At 41.1% G+C, this 17,732-nt stretch overlaps 8 protein-coding genes across 8 annotated transcripts; 4 read left to right on the forward strand and 4 right to left on the reverse strand.

Annotated features, from left to right (window-relative positions):
* Positions 1–1,757: 1,757 nt before the first annotated feature.
* Positions 1,758–2,474, reverse strand: CYBJADRAFT_170080 (uncharacterized protein). The gene has a single exon (XM_020216057.1). It carries the CDS (start codon positions 2,350–2,352, stop codon positions 2,101–2,103), a length of 252 nt encoding a protein of 83 aa, XP_020067681.1. The 5' UTR covers positions 2,353–2,474; the 3' UTR covers positions 1,758–2,100.
* A 1,384-nt stretch (positions 2,475–3,858) lies between these two features.
* CYBJADRAFT_133162 (high-affinity inorganic phosphate transporter and low-affinity manganese transporter) lies at positions 3,859–5,457 on the reverse strand (the record flags this gene model as incomplete). Its single annotated transcript, XM_020213094.1, has 1 exon — positions 3,859–5,457. One exon carries the CDS (start codon positions 5,455–5,457, stop codon positions 3,859–3,861), a length of 1,599 nt encoding a protein of 532 aa, XP_020067682.1.
* Positions 5,458–6,201: 744 nt separating this feature from the next.
* On the forward strand, positions 6,202–8,592 carry CYBJADRAFT_170084 (CocE/NonD family hydrolase). The gene has a single exon (XM_020216058.1). It carries the CDS (start codon positions 6,443–6,445, stop codon positions 8,519–8,521), a length of 2,079 nt encoding a protein of 692 aa, XP_020067683.1. The 5' UTR covers positions 6,202–6,442; the 3' UTR covers positions 8,522–8,592.
* A 1,464-nt stretch (positions 8,593–10,056) lies between these two features.
* On the forward strand, positions 10,057–12,037 carry CYBJADRAFT_170085 (MFS general substrate transporter). The gene has a single exon (XM_020216059.1). The coding sequence runs from the start codon at positions 10,117–10,119 to the stop codon at positions 12,019–12,021; it is 1,905 nt and encodes a 634-aa protein (XP_020067684.1). The 5' UTR covers positions 10,057–10,116; the 3' UTR covers positions 12,022–12,037.
* Positions 12,038–12,074: 37 nt separating this feature from the next.
* On the reverse strand, positions 12,075–12,846 carry DOC1 (anaphase promoting complex subunit DOC1). Its single transcript, XM_020213223.1, has 2 exons — positions 12,694–12,846; positions 12,075–12,625 (listed from the first exon to the last, which is right to left on the reverse strand). Exons 1-2 carry the CDS (start codon positions 12,809–12,811, stop codon positions 12,093–12,095), a joined length of 651 nt encoding a protein of 216 aa, XP_020067685.1. The 5' UTR covers positions 12,812–12,846; the 3' UTR covers positions 12,075–12,092.
* An 83-nt stretch (positions 12,847–12,929) lies between these two features.
* Positions 12,930–13,958, reverse strand: BNA6 (nicotinate-nucleotide diphosphorylase (carboxylating)). Its single transcript, XM_020216060.1, has one exon. It carries the CDS (start codon positions 13,889–13,891, stop codon positions 13,001–13,003), a length of 891 nt encoding a protein of 296 aa, XP_020067686.1. The 5' UTR covers positions 13,892–13,958; the 3' UTR covers positions 12,930–13,000.
* Positions 13,959–14,534: 576 nt separating this feature from the next.
* On the forward strand, positions 14,535–16,100 carry ADE4 (amidophosphoribosyltransferase; the record flags this gene model as incomplete). Its single annotated transcript, XM_020213095.1, has 1 exon — positions 14,535–16,100. One exon carries the CDS (start codon positions 14,535–14,537, stop codon positions 16,098–16,100), a length of 1,566 nt encoding a protein of 521 aa, XP_020067687.1.
* Positions 16,101–16,383: 283 nt separating this feature from the next.
* Positions 16,384–17,309, forward strand: CYBJADRAFT_192618 (uncharacterized protein; the record flags this gene model as incomplete). The annotated part of the gene is made up of 1 exon (XM_020217451.1): positions 16,384–17,309. One exon carries the CDS (start codon positions 16,384–16,386, stop codon positions 17,191–17,193), a length of 810 nt encoding a protein of 269 aa, XP_020067688.1. The 3' UTR covers positions 17,194–17,309.
* Positions 17,310–17,732: the final 423 nt, after the last annotated feature.

The raw sequence follows: 17,732 nt of genomic DNA on the forward strand, positions 1-17,732 counted from the left end.
ACCAAAATCACTGTCCCACGCTCACAAAATTCACGCCTTTCCAATGAGACCAAAATACCCTGGTATTTCCACCATTTGGGTTTTTCTTTCCATTATTTTACTGTTAACATCTACCCAAATTTTATAATCCGAAAAAGACTCACCTATTCTCGGAGATACCCTAAATTAATATATACTATATAAACCCATAACTCGGCAACTAGCAGAGCTTTCGAGCTATAACCACCACTACTGGATAGCTACGCTCAAGAACTTACCACTGGGTTTAAGTTGTTTCCCGGTTTGTGGCTGCCCATCTCCCTGGAAAGCAAAAATATTCTTTGGAGATGGCGCGAGCTTGAAACAATAGCATATCGACGATAACTAGTTTAGTAATGAGCAGTAACTCCCACACCTTTAAAGGATTGGGAATGGACCAGAAGTACATTTTCGTTTCATATGTATCTTGTAGTACTGAGTTTGTGACTATGTATGGCTTGTGGCGTCAGCTCAATGAGATGCTAAGGCGATAGTTGTAAGTATGGAGGACTGGTTGAGTAACGACAAAGTTCAATTGATGCTACTCAAACTACAATGACAACAACAATCTAAAAGAGAGAGACACCCCCTCTGATTCTAGAGGCTTCATATGTACTGCCAAGCTCAGATGAGTAACTTGGAACTATTGGAAACCAGTACAATTCGACAAAGACACGATCCAATATGGAAGAAGGACGACATAACGTGGAAGAAGGACGATGTAATGTGGAAGACAAGACGATGTGTTGCGTAAAATAGATGATACCTTGGGGAAACCAAACAGTTCTTATGGATAGCCTTCGAAAGTCCCAATTAGACGTGCTGTAGACTCAAGAAGTAATACATGGTACAGATGGCGTGGGAGATCTTCCACAGGTCAGTGAAAAGTCTTGATAGTGTAAGCACTTTGCCAACTCGAAATCAACACAGTTTAATTGGAACTCTTAAGACAACGTGTAAATCAATCATGTTGAGTGTACCATATTCGATAGTCTCCACATGAGCTGGTGGCGTGTGCAATAGCGTGTGCAATAGCATGAGTCAGTGGGGTTGAATCTTGGCTGCACCCTCTACTAACTGAAGAGGTGAAAGAAGTGCAATTGGAAGAGTGGAAACGTATAGATAACAAGTAAACATGCTCATGAGTGCAGAATATGATACCTCAGATGTACGCAGCTGAAACCCAAAAGATCAAAGTGAATGATTAAAAATATCAACACATCAGTTTCAATAATCGATACCATGCCCACTTGGAAGACGACAAAATTGAGTTTAAACTCATGATAAAGCATTCAAAGAAGTCACATCTATTAATTGAAGAGCCAAAAAATATCACACAATCACTGTAAATGCTACCACTCAATTGAGTTGTGCTGATGTAACTTGATTCATCAGTCGTTCTGAATTTTGGAATTTCATTCATCTTCAATTTGAAGTCGAAACATCACAATGGTGACTTATGATCAAGCGTTCAGACAAGTCACAAAGTATGTCTCATCTTCCATAGAATCGTGGTTGAGTATCGGGTGGCCTATCTATGGTTTGTATTGTGTTGAGAAATCATCTTCTTCATGAGTCCCTGTGACAACTGTTATCTCCAGATAGCGAACAGAACTGTTTGGCAAAGAATTGTACAACATTCAGCCAGAGATCATGTTACAGCTCAGCTCTGAGAGAACCTTCCATGATAAACTTACAGATGTTCCTGAGCTTGAGTGCCGAGAATATAAGTATCATCATGAATCACTGTAAACATCATCAAGTTTGATTGGGAGTTGGTGTAGCTCAATGAAGAGTGATGAGAAAGCTTCCACACCAATCACACAACATAGACATGGCTTGGCTAATGTAGCATCATCTATATGTAGTTGACTTCTCAATTGTGTGGTATAAGACTTCGCTATCTCACGACCCATATCAAGTTTGCGTTTCACACACAACAAAATACGGATCAATACCAAGAAGCACAACCAAAAGCCTGAAAGTGGAAAGACAATGATATCCATACCATTACTGTGTAAGCTTCATCAACTTGTTTTTGTTGAGAACCAATGGAAATGCCAATTCAAATACGTAGATGTGTTAATCCCTAGCTGTAGAATCTTTAGCCAAAGAGACATGTCTATACTTTATGCATGAGACAGAGTGGTAGCTTTTTACCCAGTTCCTTGGGTGAGAAAGTAATAATGGCGGTCCATATGATCCTCTGATACACGTGTCAAACTTCAAAGCTCTCATTGGAAGACCAATTCTTGTACAGTAGTTGAACCCCTTAAAACTCTCATCTCTTCCTCTAGTGCTGTTGCTGTGACTTTCACAATCACTCAAAGCCATTCAAGTCATTTGCACTAGCCTTATGTGATACAGAGAAGCATTCCATCCTAAAACCATCATCTTCCAAAGACTCAATGCTTGAACTGTTAATGGAAAAAGTGTGTTGATATAAGTCCCCTTGCTTTGTTGATGTTTTTTTCTCAACCCCCGGAAATTTAAGATATTCGGATGTTTGGAGTCAACAAATGTGAAACCATAGAAACACAACAACGATAGCTACTTCTTCAACGTTCAATGACAACAGCTTTGATCCATAGACAATCGACTTGACGTACAGTTAGTATAACTCTTTGTTGTATACAAATAAACAAACGACTATGCATTGCATGTGAGATCAGCGCAATGTGGTCATGACTGGATGACTTCAGTTACAAAGACCCAATGAGTATCAACAACGGTCGATTTATACTCGTCAAGATACCATCAGCGTGAATCTATCATGGAAGACATACACCACATGATGCAGAAATAATGAACTAGGCAGTGCGACTCAAAGTGAAAAGTCTGGCAAAACTGATGTGTTGGTGATTGATAGGTTTGGTTATGTCAAAGTTCAAAAGTCAAGAGTAACAACAGGTACCTGTATTCAAGCATCACAGTTGAACTTTGAGCAGTTAATGATAAGTAGACCACAATTTGGCTACATCTTAATCATTTCTGAGCAGTTATAGTGAGATATTCTATGAGGTTTTGACGTTGCTTAACTGTAAAAAGGTCAGAGAGATGAAACCCATTGTCTGAAAGATACTGTTAAATTGACGACACTCTTCAACAAATGAGCAACCTACAGTCATTCGGAACATATTGGAATCATACGAATTACCAAAGTCTAACTCTATGAAGACGTTTCAGTATCGATCAAACCACCCAGCTTCTTGATGTTGTGCTCTTTTCCTAAGGCCCAATGAATACAGCAAACAAAAAGTACTTCAGAACTCCAAGAAGCAGTGTACTTCTCTGATCACGTTTAGATCAGAGAATTGAGAGCTCCGTTGTGAAGCCATGTTCAGAGATCAAAGAGGAAAGTATTTGTGAATTGGTCTTACCTCATGACCATGGTGAAAACAGTATCACTTGAAGAACTATACACCCCTGGAAGGACAAGCAGCCGGTTCTCCTGTATATTTTGAGCTTCTCATGAAAACCATTGGAACTTTAACTTGGTGCTGAGATTGAAACGACATTATAACAGTAGAATCAAATTGAGAATTGTCATTTTGAATGACGTATTCTCGAATAGTACTTAAAGATAGTGTTACAATCAGAACCAAGCAGAACATGCTGTATTTACCATAAACATATGTTGTGAAGAGTATCAAGATTGATCACCTATTGACCTACATTAGTTTCTCTCTTTGAAGTCCACGACATCCAAGACTATAACTGTGGATAACAACCCCTGAGGCAATAAGGACACCAACTATGTGTACAGTTACAAGCATGTTAAAAACACCTGGAAATAAACATATCAGAGGCTTCAGGGGAAAGATTACACATGGCTTGAAGTCACACAGTTCTCTTCAGTGATGGTTCAAATGGCATCAACGCCGCAAGAATCGAGAGGCAGCCTATAACAGCACCACAGACCCAAATCGGAACTGAGCTACCCGACTGCGCACCAAAGTAATTGATCACAGGGGCAAATGCACCAAATATTCTTCCAGCTATCAAGCATACACCCACACCTGTACCTCTTGCCTTTGTTGGAAACACTTCAGGTGTATATGCGTACAGCGCAGCATAATAAACATTGGTAAAGAAATACGTTGCTGCACTGAAACCTGCATCACCAGCAGCAGTTCTCACAGAAGTATACGCAAACAGAATAGCCATTGATGCCAGTGAACCGAAAATCATCGTTCCTCTTCTTCCAAAAACAAACTCCCTGCTGAACATTTTGAATCTAATCAGAATGGTAAACCCTGCTAGGATGGGACCGAAAATTCCAGTAAAATTGGCTAAAACGTTATTCCGGTAAGCGTTATAAGTGGAGGTTGCTGTGTCACCTCCATGGGAAGCAATATAGACGTAGATAAAGTTGTAAAACGTTGAGTAAGACAGACCAATAAAGGCCCACGAAAGGATGATCAGAATGGTTGATCTTGCAACACGTTTGCTCTGGAATAAGATCGCCAAGTTCGTAAGCATTGCTTTCCCCAGTGCTTTTATGTTATAACCATCTTTGGAAGGATCAAAATAGTCTTGTTTTATGGGTCCACATGACTCCAGTTGCTCGAGTGTTAATGACATTGTCCGCTGGTACTTGTTGGCAATCTTTTGTAGAACCTCCACAGCTTCCGCATCCCTTCCTGTGGTAACCAAATGCTTAGGTGTTTCATCCATCTTCAGAAAAAAGAGACGAGCTAGAGCAGCGAGTAGACAAATTGCAGAGTTGACGTACCAGCAGTACCTCCATCCTCTGTTTATACTAGAAGGACAGTATTCAGGTCCAGCACAAGAGTTACTTGGGATAAAAGCCCAAGAAATCAAAGCTGCGATGGTTTGTCCAATGCCCCAGAATAACGCCATGGAACTATTCATCCACTGGTACCTCGAAGGAAGGTACTCTAGAAAGACTGAGACATCTGTAGCCAAGTTACCTCCTGCAGCCATCGAAGATAGAAACATAAAGATGCAGTACATTGGGTAGTTATCTGTACCTCCAGTGAAAAATCCAAAAATTGAAGTGAGTAAAATGGAGGAATTGAACACCAGTTTTCTACCAATGAGGTCACATCCCATACCAAACACAATAGACCCTGCAATGAGCCCTGCATAGAAGATCTCAGTTGATATTGGGAAGCCAGAACCTAGCATTTGGTAGTCCACGTACACTCTAACAGTTACTTGAACCATTTCCATTTGCGAATCTATGGAGTAACCACAGCCTGCAATACAAAATAACTTTGCATGGTACCATGTAAATCCAATTTCATCAATAGCATCATTGATGAGATGAATCTTTTCAGCGAGAATAGGGTCATTGCCTTCAACTTCGACATATTCACTCTGTAGTGACACCCTTCCAGTCTCAATATCAAGACTTGAGTCCGCTTGTACAACCTTTTGTGGCAGGTTTTGCTTTTCGAAGTTAAAGTCAGCCATCCTTGCAGGGCTTTCTAGTTCTTCATCTTGTGATTGAGTGGGTGTTGAGTCTATCTTATAAGGGCACTTGAACAAGTTGTGGTCTATGGAGAGAAGTCACACGGGAATGTACAACTGACGACGAGCCTTGAAGATGTCAATCCTGATAACACTATTCTGAGTGTTCCATCCAAAGATAAAACTCAAGGGATGATTAAGGGAAGTTGAGAGAGAACTCGTGCGCCTCCCCACCGAGCCCACCGGACCCACATTTCGTCCTCCAATTTCAAAACATCATTACTTTGAGCAGACATGCATCAATTCTCTTTATTCTCCCTTTGGTGTGTCGCTTAGGGCAACAATGCTTTTCCACCTCGAGTTACAGTTAATGATAAATGTAAAGAACTGTTGATTGATCTTATCAAGGCCGGCGACGTAGTTGACGTTGAGATCATTACGTGAGAACCTTCTTAGTTCCACGCAAACATCTTGAAGAGAACGCTTCCAATGGTGTATTGTCATCATCATCGTAAAAAACAGTCAACCTTCGAACAGCAATGCAAAATTACCCGATGTTGAGAGCTTATCTCTCTATCAGGCTGCCAAAACGTCATAATGAAGGTCGGAAGCCGGAAGCGATTTTCCCTCCTCACAACACTGGTTTCTACACACTTTCCAGGCTTGCATCGGGTTTAGCCGCTAAATGCCGACCTTACCCTCCATGGCTGTACTTTTCTTCTACAGTGAGGGAAGAAACGATAGGGACAAATCTATTCACAATTGGCTGTTTCAAGCTTATCACTCATGTCGTAAAGGTGGTTCGGTGTCACATACCCGATTCTGTGTTTTGAGCTGGCTTACGATCGACTGGATAAGAAGCTGTGGTGGTTTACAAAGTTGGTGTTAAGCCCTGAGGGAGATAAATTGACTGATCTCTGCTTCCTTCAAGGTACACGCTCTCGAGATCATGAGATTGGGGGTATTCTAATACTTTCTTACCATTACAATGGCTTTTAATGTGAGAAATACCAATAAGAAGTACGAAACTGCTGTTCTTGATCATGATGTATTACGTTACAAGGTTATCAATATTCAGAACTTGATGATACCAATGCCTGATGGGTCAAGATTACAAGCTAATATGTGGATACCAGAAGATGTGTATTTGAAATCTCTTTTCACTGTTGGTTGTGTGATTGAGTATCTCCCTTATAGAACCGATGTGACTATCCTCAGGGATTCAACAAGACATCCGTGGTTTGCTGGCGGTGGACTTGCGTCGCTTAGAATTGACATGAGAGGATCCTGTGCTTCTGATGGAGTCTTAAAGGATGAATACCTTAAGCAAGAACAAGACGATGCCTTGGCTGCTTTCGATTGGGTAGTCTCTCAGCCTTGGTCCAATGGCAATATTGCTATGTTTGGAAAGTCGTGGGCTGGTTTTAACGGTTTGGAAATTGCTGCACGTCAACATCCTGCTTTGAAGACAATCATAAGCTTGATGTCATCTGATGATCGTTACGCAGATGATATCCATTATCGTGGCGGGTGTCTTTTTGCTTCAGAGATGGCGTGGTGGGGATCCACAATGGGAGTGCTGGCACCACGCCCACAAGATCCACGATTGGTTGGTGAAGAATGGAGAACAAATTGGATTCAACGTCTCAATTCAGAGCCGATGGTAAAGACATGGCTGGAACACCAAACAAGGGATTCATATTGGAAACAAGGCTCCATAAACGAGGATTATACACAAGTCCAAATACCTGTTCTCGCTGTTGGCGGTTGGCGAGATTGTTATACATCTGCAGTGTTTAGAATGGTTGCGAACTTACCAAATGAATCAACTTGTGGAATCATAGGACCTTGGGTTCATGAATTCCCAGAAATTGCTGAGCCAGGGCCAAAGATCGGATTCCAACAATTGGCACTGAAGTGGTTGAGAAAGTATCTAAACCCTGAAGAGGAGAGCTCCTTGGATTTACCAAAGCTTACAGCTTATATCCAGCATCCAACGTCAATTGTTGACTCCTATACATTTAGAGAAGGTGATTGGGTATCTTTGAATTCCGAGCCGAATAAGAGTACCAATCTACCTTTATTTCTGACGCAAGAAGGAACACTATCTAGAGACCCTTGTACGCTCAAGAAACATGTCTCTGGTGTTCTATCCCATGGATTATTCAGAGGTACTTTCTGCCCCCTGGGGTTTTTCGGTGATTTCCCCGCTGATCAACGCTATGAGGATTCCAAAACAACTACGTGGGACTCTTCTGCCTTCGATGACGATTTGTGCTTACTGGGAGAACCCATTATGAGACTCTGTTTGAGTTCCAATAAGAAGTTTGCCAATGTTACTGTCAAAGTTGAAGACATATACCCCCACAATGGCGAAATTGTCTTGATATCATGGGGACAGTTAAACATGACACATAGAAACTCTGATGAACTTCCAGAATGGCTTGAGCCTGGAAGAAAATACGACGTGGAAGTTCGGCTAGATGTTGTTGGCATCAAAATTGCAAAAGGCCATAAGTTGAGGGTAGCAATATCGACATGCGATTGGCCACAGAACTGGCCAACCCCTGAGATTCCAACGATTGAGATTGAGAAAGGCGAACTTGTTCTTCCATTACTCAATCGTAATAATCAGGTTAGTTCTCCCGTGTTTGAAAACCCAACCATTATGAAAGGAATTCCAAATGAACTTGTAAAACCATACGGCCGCTCCAAAACAGTATCATATGACTACTCAAGTGACAAGTGGAGTCTAGTTGATACACACGACTCTGGGTGTGTCAAAATTGTTGATTATGGTGAATTGACAGGAACTTATCACGGGAGTTGGAATCAAAATAATTTGACAATCAAATCTGATGATCCGCTCAGTGGCTTCATTGAAAACAAATGGCGCTATGAAATGGGCAGAAAGGCGGATAACTGGGATATTAAACTGGAAACCAGAACGACGCTTCACTCTGACAGAGATAACTTCTACTTAACTCAAAGTTTGAAGGCTTTTGAGAACGATGACAAAGTGTTTGATAAAGTATGGGATTATACAATTAAAAGACTCTTCATATGATGAAACAGAGTTTCTTGGTTTCATTTCATAAGACTAGTTCATATACGGTTATGCTAAGTAAGCCACAGGTAATAAATAAACTTCATGTTTTCAATATCGTGATATGGGATATATGGACGGGCGTTCGGCAATGCTCGGAAACCACTTCAAGTAACAACTCACATCTCCGAGTCGCCAAAGAAGTATCCTCCAGCATGAGGATCCGCTTGCAGTTGTGATGCTTTCAAAATAACACCCTTCATCAAAGCCTGGATTATTTATAGAGTTTACACCTCATTATGTTGATGTCGCGTATAGATTTGTTGGAAATCTCGCCTCCCAGTGCGCGCGCGCTTAGCAGTGATCGGCCTTTTAAATGTTTATAATCCCGATAAGCGGATCCAACTTTGGTTAGATTAGTCCCCAATTCAGCAATCTAGTCACGGTCTTCGCTCTCGTTGTCGGATTTTTGTTTTCAGCACGCCAACGCGCGCGCACCTCGAAAAGACACCGTCGCAATGCGCACCCAATTGTGGACTAACAAGGTCGATCGAGCTCATCTGCCGTTTCAAGTATTCATCATTGACGAAACTCATGTCACAAAACGATCGGATTGAAGTGAAAATTTTGGACTAGTCTGATGTACGTCACAGTCAAACATTCTCAGCCAGTTGATAGCTGATTGAACTGATAATCAGATAAGAGTAAAGGAGGGACACCACCAATAACTTAGGGGTCTGTAATGAAGTGACTAAATCAACCCATCGGGCTGACACATGATTTGCCCACACCACTTAACGATATACAGAACTAACAGTCAACTTTCGGGATTCGTTTATGTGACTTCTTAAAACTCTGGGCGCTCAATAGTGATGGTGCAACTTTCATTAAAGCTAGTAAGAATCTTTTTCAGAAAATAGCAGCGCTTGAAGTGGATTGATCAATACATAGAAGCGTGCCTAGCATTTTACTGAACCATACACTTTAGTATTGTTGTCCAGAAAAAAGGGTGTGCAGAATCATGTTCATTGTTTGTCAGTAACCGGTTCTATAAACTGCAAAGATGTTAGGTTTCCAATGGTTTATTTGGCAGCGCTTAGAATCTGATGAAAACTGTATTCCCATGGAGATTCCGCACTTAGTCTCACTGTTTCGGTAGTTCATAAACGCCTTGATTTCTAGGGAACTACGCGCATGTCGATGATTAATATATGAAAGACTTCTACTGTGTAGGATTTCCGCCGAGGTAAGCCATGACAGTTTAAAAAGCTTCTAATTCTCTCTAAGTAAAATACTTCCATTGGATACCTGAAGTATATTGTATCCATTCACAGTGGTCCATGAATGAATGATCCTGATTCGTCGGAAAATTGCTACATACGCCGCAGATTATGACCTAGGCTTTTTCCTGCAGCTGCAAGTTCCTCAACGGTAACCAAAGTACCAAACCACCGGGTTTCAAACATTTTTGGTTCATTTAAAGTTTTCACACACCACATTAAACTTTTTTTGTTCATATCAAAAAAATCTATAAAGCCAACTACTCATCACCTACAGCTATGTGTGCATTGCTAACTCTATGAAGGATTTTACCGATTCAAAGGGTACTTCTGAAGATGTCATCGCAAAGCTCAGAGAAGGCTCCTGTTCAAACCACGCCTGCTGAGAAAGATCTCGAGAAGTTTTCCAGTCATCCATCCGTAGATGATGAGAATAGCTCAGACTCACAACCAGAGTACTTCAAGTCTCGTGGTGTGCAACGTATGGATTGGGTTAAGGCATCCATGGATAGTACCAAGAAGGGTAAACGGTTGAGAATTTACTTCTTTGTGCTTCTTGTGGTTATTTCCTGGGTGTCCACCTTCGACTCCTACACCACATATAATTATTCCCCCGCTGCTACATCTGCTTTCGGTTACCACTCTTTGTTATCAACTATCAGTGTTGCTGATTCCATCATTAGTGCAGTGTCGAAAATCTGGATTGCAAAGATTGCAGATGTTACATCAAGACCATGGACATACGCATTAGCTCTTGTCTTTTACACATTGGGCTCTGTAATGGCTGCTGCTTCAAACAATGTCACTACATACGCTGCCGGATCTGTATTTATCGCTATTGGTTCTTCTGGTATTGGGCTTTTGAACACGATTATCTCCGGTGATATCACCCCATTGAAATATAGAGGTCTTGTTCTTGGCCTTCTTTCTACACCTTATCTCATCAACGCGTGGTTCACTGGCTTGATTGTTGAAGCTGTTCTTAACGGAAACTGGAGATGGGGTTATGGTATGTTCTGTATAATCATGCCAGCGACAGTTGGTCCTGCATTGTTAGTCATGTCATGGCTAGAACACAAAGCTAAAGCAACTCAAGCAGCTCTTGGAGCGATTGTGGACCGTCCAAAGAGATCTTTTAAAGAAAAAATGCAACTCATATGGGATTCATCACTTGAATGCGATTTCTTTGGTTTGCTTCTTCTAGGTTTTGGATGGGCTCTGCTTCTATTGCCATTCTCACTTTATACATCTGCTTCAAAGGGTTGGAAAAATCCATCTTTGATCGCTATGTTTGTTGTTGGCGGTGTCTTGTTAGTTGCATACACTTTCTACGAGTTTTACGTTGCTCCGCATCCATCAATGCCAAAACGTGTTTTGCTTAACAGAACGTTCATGACAGCTTCATGTATTGACTTCTTTTACCAACTGGGCGGTATGATACGTCTTCTCTACCTTTCATCTTATGCGTTAGTCTGTTTCAATTGGTCATATAAAAACTGGACATACTTTAACAACACTTTCACCATGGCATCATGTTTCTTCGGTGTCGTCGTTGGTGTTATTCAGAGATATACCCATCGTACAAAATACTTACAATGCTTTGGATTAGCACTTCAAGTTGTTGCTATGGGAATTACACTTTGGGCCCGTTATGATCATTTATCAACTGCTGCACTTGTTTGGACTCAGATCTTGATTGGTATGGGAGCTGCATGCTCTGTTGTTGGGTCTCAAGTTGCTTCCCAAGCCTCCGTTCCGCATCAGGATATGGCGTTGGTCATTGCTCTGTTGTCCCAATGGTCTTCTATCGGTAATGCCATTGGTTCTGCGGTTGCTGGAGCTATTTGGCAGACGAAAATGCCAGCAGCTTTGAGACACTATATGCCATCGTCTGTGAACGATACCGAAGTTCTCACTTTATATGGCTCCGTCATGGATATCTACGCCTTACCGTTTGATTCACCGGAAAGAGAGGCTGCTAAGATGGCTTACTTTGATGTTAGTTATTATCTCTTCGCACCGGCTTTAGGGTTAACCTGCATCCCATTCCTTGTATCATTTTTCCAGAAGAACTTCTACCTGGGCGATGATCAAAATGCCATCGAATCCAAATTAGAACAATGGAACCGTCCACCAAAGAACCTTATGGAGAAAGTCATGAGGTTCTGTGATGAACCATTTAAATACAAACAGTACTCGAAAAAGTGGGCAGAAGAGACTAATGGCTCTTCCGATAAATGACAACTAGACAATCAATCAGAATACATGTTTTGTTTTTAGTATCAATACTTGTAGAGAACATTTGTCTTTATTCACCTAATTGTGGATTCTGATAGTAAAACACGACTAGTGAATGGACCAAGAACGCTGGTGTCAAATGTGTGAGTCGTCTGCGGTGAATATACTTTCACTGATCGTAAATGTGTATCTTTCCCATGTTGGTGGTTAGATACAACAAGTATACGTATCAAGAAGGTCTTCAACCCTTCTTTGTTTCCTTGGATCTCAGTGAATACTGCGTGGTTCCAACCGCTAGGTCTATCAAGTTCTAAAGTCATAACCTCAACCAAATCATGGAATCCTGTTCCTGATAGCACAAGGATCTTTGAAGGTGTGTACGATTCATCTAACGAGTAATCGGTAAAGATTGAAACCCTGGACACTATAACCCTTTTGCTAAAATGAATATCCAAATGGTGCGGTTGAGGTCCATCTGATTGCCAAAATGATAGTGGCGTATCCTCCCGAAGTTCCTTCACGCCACAACCTTGTTTGAAAGAAGACACAGACCATGATCCCATAGGTCCTATGTCCATCAATCCAAGTGCCTCTATCTGTCTCGAGCCTTTTGTCTGAGTTAGTCCATGGGTTCAAGAATACTGCTGTGTTTTCAAGCTGACAACGACGACATACCTTCGGTGTATTCCTCAACCGGATCTTTATACTCGTTTACTTCTTCGTCTTCATCTTGAATTTCAGAGTTGTCTATATCATTGCTATTGTCTTGAAGGTCTTGCCACGATTCTGGCATCGTTATATGGCCTTCTGACTATAGTGAGTTTCGCTGCTCAAACTATTTTATAAACAATAACAACAATCGCGGTTCCCTCTCCTTTCCTCTCCTGTCACGTCAAATTACACAAAAACATCTTCAAAACCATACATCTTTTGCCATTATACGAAAGAAAAGCAACAATTATATACAAATATCCATAAACTACTAATCCTTCTGGTCAATTTTCAAACTGAAATCAACGTAACCAACACCTTGATGGATAGAGGAAGTACTGTAAATGTCAATTTCGTTTGAGAGGTACGTCTTTATATTATCTAACGTCAGTCCGCCAGAACACTCTAGTAAGAAGCTCTTTGAATTTGCCCACTTAGATTTGATGTTTACAGCGGCAATTTTCAACCCTTCACTGGTAAAATTGTCAAGCATGATAACATCAGCACCGGCGGCAATAGCTTCATTAGCTTCGTCTTCACTTTGGCATTCAACTTCAATCTTCATTGCGAACCCACAAGCGGATCTTGCGTTTGTCACTGCGCGAGTTATGGAGCCGGTTGACCAGATGTGGTTGTCCTTTAGCATAACCATGGAGCTCAAGTCGTAACGATGTTGGTCACATCCTCCAACCAACATACAGTATTTCTCTAATCTTCGAAGCCCCGGCGTGGTCTTTCTAGTGCCTGCAATGATCCCTTTGTACCCTGCTTCCCTTGCAAGTTCGATGGTCTTGCGAGATTTGGTGGCAATACCTGACCCTCTTGCCAATAGGTTCAGCGCAGTTCTTTCAGCCAACAGGATATCTCTAGCTTTACCACGAACTTTGGCCACGGCAATTTTCCCCTTAGGAGTCAAGTATTCACCTTCTTTAACTAACCATTCCACTTCCAACTCACATTGGCTGAAGACTTCTTGAGCAAATGGGATACCAGCAACGACACCTTCCTGTTTACACCAGAGTGTTGCAGTTTCTGGGGTCTCACCAACAACAAATCCACCATAGTCAAACGATGGAACATCCTCCGAAAGCCAGTTTGTAACTTCACGTTTCCATGCTCCGTTTCTAGGCAATAGATGTGCAAAGACCGGACTTGTTGTCATAGTGTAATACGTCCTTTTATATGGAATTGGAGTAAGGATATATAGGCAGAAAAGTGTCAAACTCTGGAGATGGAACTAAACCCCCGCCCATTTTTGAAAGGTGTTTGTTCCCATTGGATGATGTTGCCCGTTCCTGGCTCTAATGGTGGGGGCAGATCGGCCCAGAGTCAAAAAAAAATGAAATTAGTGCTTTTAAAGGGGAGAGCATTAATTGATTCGAACCACAAACAGTAATAGTTTTTGCCCCAAGCAGCTTCCTCTTTGAAAATTTTCAAGAGGAGTATATAATTTTCTTTTTGGCCCTTCATTCCTCTTTCTCTTTGGTTTCAGGTGGTTCTTGAAAGGAGAAGAAATGATATAGAATCTCATCTATTGTCGTCATTTATTAACTGTGAGTAAATAAATCTACGCTCTACCAACACGCAGTATCTACAGAAGAAGGATGTGGTTCCTAGATGATGAACCAAAGGAAAATTTTTTAGACGTTAGACTTCCTAATCTATTAATTGAGGATACGTTTTCTTCTTTTACTGATTTTATTTTTGGAATACACTCTTCTGCTCTGATGTTGTTCATGAATATACTCCTGCTCAAAATACTAACTGTGTCTTCTTTAGAAAGTGATCTATAATCTATTTTATCGATGTGTGGTATTCTAGGTCTCTGTCTTGCTGATCAGAATGCAAAGTCTGGACCAGAGCTGTTTGATGGCTGTCTTTTCCTACAACATCGTGGTCAAGACGCTGGCGGAATCACAACTTCTGGACCAAGAGGTCGTTTTTACCAATGCAAAGGTAATGGTATGGCTAGAGACGTCTTTACTCAGGATAGATTGGCTGGTTTGATTGGTAACTTCGGTATTGCCCATCTCAGATATCCAACCGCGGGTTCCTCCGCTGGGTCCGAGGCTCAACCATTTTACGTAAATTCCCCTTACGGTATCTCCCTGGCACATAACGGTAATTTGGTTAATACAAAGCAACTCAGAGTCTACCTTGACGAGGTGGTTCATAGACATATCAACACTGATTCAGATTCGGAGTTGTTGTTGAACGTTTTTGCTAGTGAATTGGAAAAGTACAACAAGGCCAGAGTCAACAACGATGATATCTTTCTGGCTCTTCAAGGTGTGATGGAACGTTGTCGTGGTGCTTATGCATGTACAGGTTTGATTGCCGGGTATGGGTTGTTTGCATTTAGAGATCCTAACGGTATTAGACCTGTCTTGTTTGGTGAACGTACTAACAGTGATGGCACCGTAGATTACATGGTTGCATCTGAGTCGGTTGTTTTGAAAGCTCATAATTTCAAGAAGTTTAGAGATATCTTACCAGGTGAAGCTGTTATAATACAGAAGAATGGACACGTTGAGTTTAGACAAGTTGTTCCAATTGAAAAATACACTCCAGATATCTTTGAATACGTCTATTTTGCAAGACCTGATTCTGTTCTTGATGGAATATCTGTTTATCGTACAAGATTGGCTATGGGCGACAAACTTGCCTATAAGATTAAGGATAAAGTATTCAAAGATGAAGACATTTCAAAACTGATTGACGTTGTCATCCCTGTTCCAGATACAGCAAGAAATACCGCTCTACAGTGTGCAGTGCAATTGGGATTGCCTTATCGTGAGGGGTTTGTGAAAAACACTTATGTTGGAAGAACTTTTATCATGCCAGATCAAAAGAAGAGAGTTTCTTCTGTTCGAAGAAAGTTAAACGCTATGGAATCTGAATTTAAAGACAGAAATGTCTTGTTGGTTGATGATTCCATCGTTAGAGGTACAACTTCAAAAGAGATCATTCAAATGGCCAGAGAAGCAGGTGCAAAGAAGGTTTACTTTGCATCTGCGGCACCTGCTATTAGATATAACCACATTTACGGTATCGATTTAGCCGATACAAAGGCCCTTGTTGCCTATGAAAGAACCGAAGAGGAGGTTGCAGAAATACTCCACGCTGATAAAGTGATCTACCAAGATTTGTCCGATTTGATCGACTGTGTCAACTCCTACAACAAGGATGTGACAGGCTTCGAGGTTGGTGTCTTTACAGGGAACTACGTCACTGGTGTTGAAGATGGATATTTGCAAGAGCTGGAACAGATTAGAGCTCAAAATCAAAAAGTTGGTAATGGTTCAATCTCTGATCACGATGCAAAGGCTGAAGTCGACATTGGTATTTACAACTTGGGAGATTATAAATAGACTGATTTAGCTGAAATGAAGGGTTTTAGATTTCAGATACACATTGGACTTGAGCACCCCTTAAATTCTTAGAAGCATATCATTGTAACGATACAATTATCACGAAATCATTAACAATGCCAACTTGGTAGTGACCACTAGTCTAAAGCCTTCTGGCGGAAAGTTGATACATCCGCACACCAATACAACTGCTGTCCATACCGACGGACACGCTTTAACAACAAAATGTTGTGTCAACGCTGAACGTAGGTCTAATACGAGTTCATTCGTCGATAAATTCATAATGGGTGTATGGAATCAGGTACTTAAGCAATCACAAGACAGTATACCACAAGTCAAAACGGTAGTATTGATTGGAGGTTCTGCCCAAACTCAGAAGAAGTACATATCAAAGTTATATCCTCATAATGACACTTTTGGCTCTTCACCAACTGAGAAAGTCGTGAACGATATATACCTTGGTTATACATACATCCAGTATCGTGATACATCAAAGCGACTGCTTTCGACTCTGAACATTTATACTGTTCTGGAAGGAGACGTGACGTGCCAAAGTTTACTGAAACGAATCTTGAGAAATGTGAGCAGTACAGATCTTGTATTTATACCATTGTTTGACTACAGCGAATCACCCGCAAATTGGTTAAGAAATTTGTGTACCTGGTTATCCTTCTTTGATGGTATCTACCGTGACCAGGCTAATGTGCTGATTTTAGTCATCAACAGAGGCTCCAACATCGACTTGGATCAAATGGTACATGAGTTCATTCAACAATCGTTGAGAACCGTGGCATTGGAACACGGCTGTTCCTTACTATACACTGTCGATGAATCAAATGACCTCCTGGAAATTATCGCATCGATATTGAATATGAAATACAAAGTGCCCTTCAGGTCGCTGCTCAAGCCTTTCACAGTTGACTACCAACGATTTTTTATTCCAAAGGGCTGTGATACATCGATAAAACTTTCTGCTTTATGCCACGAAGGAAGTTCTGACTCACTCACCGGTCAAAATTCTGTAAACAACTGGATATTAGGCGACATGGACAACGAGTACATCTCAAAGTATGAGAAGATGGTTAAACCTTAAATATATTTGACCATTGGTAGTTGATGAATGTCATCTCGTACATAGTCTATCTTTCCACTCACAATTAACTCGGTGATTATTTCCTTAAGATAAAGAGGAATAAACGAAATAAAGCTAAACATATATTGAAATAACTGAGCAATCAGTGAATATATAAATCTGCTGAATAGAACAAAAATCAGCAGAACGGCAAACAATAATAATGCATCAAAAAGACTGCAACAGCTTGAAACTATTGCAAATCTCTTGATCATTAATAGAGTATCTAAGAATTGAAAAAGAAACGAAAGTGCTTAGAAGAAAGCACAAAGGACACAGATGAGTAAAGAGACCAGACCATTGCTGTTAACTATCGCTCCAGCTCCCTCGTAAGATAGAGTTGTTATAGAGGCGACAGTATTCAAAGACACATCCAACGTTGAAAGTGAAGCGGATGTCACATCGTTACCAGTAGCATCAGCAGTTGCGTAAGAGGACACCACTGTCTTAGTCGAAGAACCATCAACAAATGTCGTAGTGTAGACACCATCAGCCAACCA

Source organism: Cyberlindnera jadinii (genome assembly GCF_001661405.1).
Source record: "Cyberlindnera jadinii NRRL Y-1542 unplaced genomic scaffold CYBJAscaffold_32, whole genome shotgun sequence".
Classification (NCBI taxonomy): Eukaryota; Fungi; Ascomycota; class Saccharomycetes; order Phaffomycetales; family Wickerhamomycetaceae; genus Williopsis; species Williopsis jadinii.